This window comes from Natator depressus, chromosome 5, assembly GCF_965152275.1.
Source record: "Natator depressus isolate rNatDep1 chromosome 5, rNatDep2.hap1, whole genome shotgun sequence".
In the NCBI taxonomy this organism is placed as follows: domain Eukaryota; kingdom Metazoa; phylum Chordata; order Testudines; family Cheloniidae; genus Natator; species Natator depressus.
In genome coordinates, this window is record NC_134238.1 from 71,824,136 (window position 1) to 71,830,135 (window position 6,000).

Consider the following 6,000-nt stretch of genomic DNA (forward strand, 5'->3'; position numbering starts at 1 on the left):
TGTGTTTTGGTGTATTTTATATTATCCTTATGTTAAATTTGCATTATCCTAACAAAACATTTAGTTTATTCATCTCTCTCTAAAATGTTGCAGGTCAAAGTGAAAATGAAAAGACAAAAAACAATACAACAATTTTTCCACTCAAAGGCCTCAAAAACTAACCAAGGTGAAGAACACATCATGAACCAAGAATATAGCAACATGTCATCTGAAGGTTCAAGTGGCATATCTACATCCGACCAGCCCGAAGCACAAATACAGCTACCTACTGAAGAAACAGTGTCTCCAAAACCTAAAGGCAGTTCCCGATGTTTGTCGGTCAAAGTGTTCCCATTCATTGAAGTTACAAAAGATGGCTCCTGGTGCACCTCTTGCAAAAAAGCTTACGAAGAAGGAAAGCTTCCCAATGCTATAACTGGTAAAAGTGGAGGAGCTTGGTTTGTCAGAGCGATCAGCAAAGCCAATGCCGACAAGCTACATGAAAAGGCAGCAAAACACCAGGCCTCTGGAGTGCATCAACATGCAGAAAGTCTTATAAGCCCACTTTCAAAGCCCGTTTTAGAAGTACTTAATGATGCTGGTAAGAATGTTGGAAACACAACACAGTTCATGCGAACAGACATGGCTGTGGCATCATACTTTCTAGTTAAGCAAGAGATACCACACACTGCAAACTGGAGGCCAATGTTAAGTGCATTGTCACTTGTTCATCCTGTAGTTGAACACTGGTTCCGAACAAGACCAGCAAATGCTCACTATCTTTCTGCAAGAAACTCAACTGACTGGCTAGAAGCATGTGGTGCAACAGTGGAAAAACTCAACAGCTGAAAAAGTGAAGAACTTTCTCACCACATTCAAAAAAATTTGCATACATGGCTGATGATGCCTATTTGCATCGGTGCATTCAAGTCATTGTGTACATTATCTTGATGTCAGTGGTAGGCCAGTAGATGCATTTCTAGATGTTCAAGTTATAGAAGACACATTGGCTGCATCTGTGACAACCCACATCTTAGAAGAGTTAAATGTTTGTCAGTTGGACCCCAAATAGTTGGCTGCTTGTGCATTTGATGGAGCTGCAAACTTCTCTGGAAGACATGGTGGAGTACAAGCTTTGCTCAGAGAAAAGTGTAACCCTAGTCTCTCCTAATCACACTGCAGAGGCCATCTACTCCAATTAGCACTAGTATGAGCTGCAGAATCTTCAAAAGACATTTAAAAAGCTATAAATTTAATGTCTTCATTATATTCTTTTTTTCAGCAAGAGTCCAAAAAGACTATCTTGGAAAATATAGAAGATACACTGGGACTGAAGTTCATATTAGTCCAAGCTGGAAAAACCTTCTGGCTTTCTCATGAGCGATCCTTGGCTGTGGTCTTAAAATTACCTCAGCCGTTATTACTGGCTTTGGAAAGTATCTACCAAGATGCGATGGATCTAAGTATTGAGGCTGGTGGATTACTTTTGCTACTACATTCAGAGAAGACTATTGCCATTCTCACTCTCGTAAGTCTACTCTTGAAACCACTTGGGTCATTAAACAATGCCATCCAGGCATCTACTAAAACAGAAGTAGATCTTTGTCCAGCAATAGAAGTGACATTTAGGTCAGAGAGCTATCGGTTGAAAAAGTACTGGAAGAAGCAAAGACTTCAGTCCAGAAGTTGACTAATGAAGGCATTTATATTGAATCCTTAAGTGAAGAGGACAAGAAGTGTTTGTTAAGACAACTGAAAAAGTACACAGACTTGATTCTTAAAAATCTGCAACAGCGACTTCTAGATTCTACTCCTCCTCTATGTAGCTTTTCCAGATCCCTGTCCTATAAAACACCGACAGTTGAGTGGAGTGAGGCACTACCAGCAATGGGGCTGCCATGTGACCAGGACAGAATAGAGAATTTGAACACAGAGTAGAATATCATACGACGAATGAAGATTTGACTTCAACTTCTTGTTTATTATCATTACTAGTGGCTTGACCTGATCTTTGTGCTATGTTTCCTGGGATGAAAGAAGTAGGAATTCATCTGTTGCTACTCCCAGTCACAACAGCTACAGTTAAGCATTCTTTTTCATCATTGAATAGAATTGTGTGTAAGAAGTCACCTTCTGCCTGATCATGTGAGTGAACTAATGAGCATATCAATTGAAGGAATGGAAGTATCGGACACACGAGAAGCCACTGAAGATGAACCCATTGCATTCAAGAAGTTCATTAAAAGAGTTGTGCAAAATTACAACAAGAAACCAAGAAGGATGTAGACGTAGTGCTTCATAGAAGGCTTGAGTAGCCAACTTTAATTTGTGTGATGATTTTAAAACAGGAGTTAAATCTAATAAAATGGTCATGAAACATTTTTCAGTGTTTACTATGGTGCCATACAGCCCACCTTCACCCTCAGTCTCACCCCTCATCAGCCCTGACGCCCCTCCCACCCCCAAATTTCAATTCCTGGGGAAACCACTGCTTACAGGACAGTTCAAGGGTAGGAGGTGATTCCTTCCCTTGGAAACAATTATTGTGCACATCATTTAGAGCAATCTGATCAGGCAAACATTTGTCTTCAGAATTATCTTTTTGAGCCATAGAGCACCAGGCACAAATCCCCCTTAGCCGGGCTTATAGTATTGGCCAGAGAAACAGAAAACTGTACCAGAGGCAAGGAAATTTCCCTCACCCCAAACATTTATAATTACAGCTATCATTTTCAAATTACAGTTGCTCATAAAGAGAAGTGGAGAGAAAAAAAATAATGCCATGAAGATAACTGAAACAAAACCACTTTTGAGTATGTACAAAGAGTCGATCACTCCTTAAGAATAGAAAGAGGAAGAGTGCCCAAAATCATTCCCTCCAGAGATTGAAACGCACCCAGTACTTTAGATAGTTAAACTATCACAAAATATGGCATAGCAAAATGAGAAAGCAAGTCAGACATGATGATAATGCAAGGATCGCTCAGTCAATCACATACAAGGAGGGATTTGTATTTTTGTTTCGTAAAATTTTAGAAGATGCAGACACTGCCATTTCCCCCAAGCCATATCTGCAAGTCCTGAATCATTTCCTGCTGCATGGCTATCTTTCCACTACAGCATTACCACACCAATTGTGGCCTTAAAAAAAAATAAAAAATCCTCATTTAAAAAAAGCATTGCCACTGTTAGTATCTACATTATCTCACACACAGCCACAATTTGGCACAGGCAGATAGAATTCAAGAAGTCCAACTCCCAGCCCCCTTCCCCCCCCCTATAATCATTACACAGACTTTTCTTCCAGAGATCTTTAACAACCTTTTGCTTCAGAGAAGAATTCACCAATTTTAGTGCCCCTTCCCCCAAAGGGTTGAAATGAGAACATCCCTGACAATTCCACATTCATTTTTTATTCTGTCGAGGATTACACACTGCACACACTGCAGTAAGGGAACGATGCAGCAGCAAGCCAATGTCAGAATTTTGACTAGTCCAGATAAAAGCCTAAGGCTCTGCGTACACTTAAAACACTGCAGCTGTGCCACTCTAGTGCTTCAGGGCAGATGCTTCCTATGCCCAGGGGAGGGGCTGTGACATTGGCCATTCCCTGAGAGGCAGAAGCTAGGTCAACGGAAGAATTCAACCTGTTGCTGTCTACATGGGGATTTAGGTTGGTTTAACAATCTGCCCAGGGGTGTGGATTTTTCACACCCCTGAGCATGTAGCTGGGTCAATCAGACCTCAGGGACCAAATAATTTAGTGTGTTACTAATGACCTAGGCCCCAATCTTGAAAAGGCTTATCCACGTTTAACTGTAAGCATGTGAGTGCCCTCACAGGCCATGTCTACGTGAGGGGGAAAGTGTGTTTTTAAGGCACGCTAAACTCTTAGCATAGACAAGGCAAGTTGCAGTTTTCACACATTAGCTAGGTGAGGTGCACACTAGTGCAGAGCCTAGGGTTTACCCGCACCCAGCCAGCCTATGAAAAGGACAGCTTGCCTGGTCCACACTAGAATTAGAACATGCATTAAAAACAGACCTTTCCCCCTAGTGTAGACATGGCCATTGAGTTCAATGGGACTAGTCACATGTTTAAAAAGTTAAGGATGTATGTACATCTTTTCAGTCCTACTGCATCATCAGTAGAATAAATCAGTAATGAGGCGACACCATAGATCAGCCTTTTGAGCTTGCTGGGGTTTGAAAGATCCGGAATGCAGGACACTGATCTCCTGTGAAATCAAGCGTCTAGCTGCCTCCTGTGCCCTCAAGGCGGTGGGCTGGCCGGCATCTCTCTGCCACTGTGACAGCTCCGGTAATTCCCATTTAGCTCCTGGGGACTAGCTCCTCCCCCTGCTCCCGACGCGTGGCTCGCAGACCCCCCAGTCCTGGGGGAGTCGGGGCGGATCAACCGCAGTTTCACCAGCGCGGCCTCGGTTTCAAAAGAAAGTCAGCCCGGGGATCCCCCTTCACCTGGCTCAGCCGCGGGCACTAGCGCCCACCCTCCCTGTTGAGCTGCTGAGCGGGGAAGCCCTCGTTCGCGGAGTGAGGTCGCAGCGGCCGCAGGCCTGTTCACACCCCGGCGCTCTCAGCGGGGCTGACGCCCGGTTCTGGATTCCACGGGCGGGCGGCCGAGCTCGGAGCGGGAGCGGCGGAGTGGAGGGAAAGCGCGGCTCGGGCGGACCCTGCCCCGGGCGGCGCCAGGCGCTCACACGCACAAAGCAATGGCACGGCTGCATTTAATCGTCCGCAGCAACCGCCTGGCTCCCGCCACTTAGCTGCTCGATAGGTGCAAGCAATTCCGGAGTCAAGTTTGGACGGCAGCCCTGGAGGGGTCTTTTCTCCTCCCTCGCCCCCAGTAAGGCGCCACCATGCAGCGCCCACAGAAAGCGTGGGGAAGAAAAAAAGGCAGCGCGATCGCGTGAACTCTTAATGAGCGTAAGCCTTGTTGCCTGTTGTGACTGCCCATTAAGAGGGTTTCACGTTGTCCACGGGCTTTGAGGAGAACTCGGACCCATTGCCCGAGGGACTGAGTTTCATCCCATCGGTTTCACGCTTGAGTCGCGATCTGATTGTGCTCGGACAGCTCGTTCATTCCACTGAAGACCCCCCCCCACCCGTAAATCACTCGCTCGAGTTTGATCTAATCCAGGCTTTAGCAACAACTCAGCCGGTGAAGCGTTTTGAATGCAAATAAGCCTACCCCACACCTTGTGCTTTGCATGCTCAGCGAGCGAAGGCAAACCTTCGGCTGACGAGTCTAAACCCAGCCCTGCCTACAGGTCCTGACTTTGCACCGTCAAATCTATTTGCCATCCCCAGTGGAGCTGTAATGGGGAATCAGCCGCCTCCCCCACACGCTGTGCCTTCCCAGGGTCTCACAGCAGGGGAATTAACCAAGATAGTCTTCCGAGGGGTCGTGGCCGGGGCCCATTTTCCTTACCTTGCCTTTCTCTATCAACTTCATTATGTAGGCAAACTCACTCCCTGCATCTGACTCACACATGCTTAGTAATGCATGCAAACAAATAAAAACGAGGACGCAAACTCCTAAAGGCAAACGGGTTTCGACAGCATTGACTTTCGCCGCTGGTCTTGGCTGGAGTTTTGCCAAAGAGAGAAACCGCCCTGCGCGCTATCAAGGAATAAAGAAAGGAGGGAGCTGCGCTCTCTTCATTGATTCTATTTGCGCTGCGGTCCAGGAGAAGATGAGCTAACGGGGAAAACGTGAGAGGCTGCCTGATGTGAAAATGTCATTAGATGAACTCTATCTCGGGACATGCAAGCTCCGCCTACAGAGACTGACTGTTTTCTCTCCCGCCTTTCCCCCCGCCCCACGGGGTATTTCTCATCAGCTGGGAACAACAAAACTCCAAGCCCGTCAATTTCCAGAGGGTGACATGAATAAATGTGTCTAATCTCGTCTTCAGATCTGGTTTATTCAAGCAGCCTTTTGATTCGTTTGGAACTTTCCGAACGTCTTCCAAGCCTTGTCCCCGAGAACAATCAGCCTATG

At 45.9% G+C, this 6,000-nt stretch overlaps 1 protein-coding gene across 2 annotated transcripts in view; it reads right to left on the minus strand.

Moving 5' to 3' along the window:
• TRIM36 (tripartite motif containing 36) overlaps positions 1-5,737 on the minus strand; it is a 50,575-nt gene extending 44,838 nt beyond the window's left edge. Inside the window, exon 1 of one of the 2 annotated variants that reach the window (XM_074952979.1) lies at positions 5,428-5,737. In XM_074952979.1, the coding sequence (XP_074809080.1) occupies positions 5,428-5,490 (63 nt within the window). In that variant the 5' untranslated portion in view covers positions 5,491-5,737. The remainder of the gene's footprint in view (positions 1-5,427) is intronic. The other variant, XM_074952978.1, reaches the window with a different exon arrangement.
• Between the last annotated feature and the right edge of the window lie 263 nt (positions 5,738-6,000).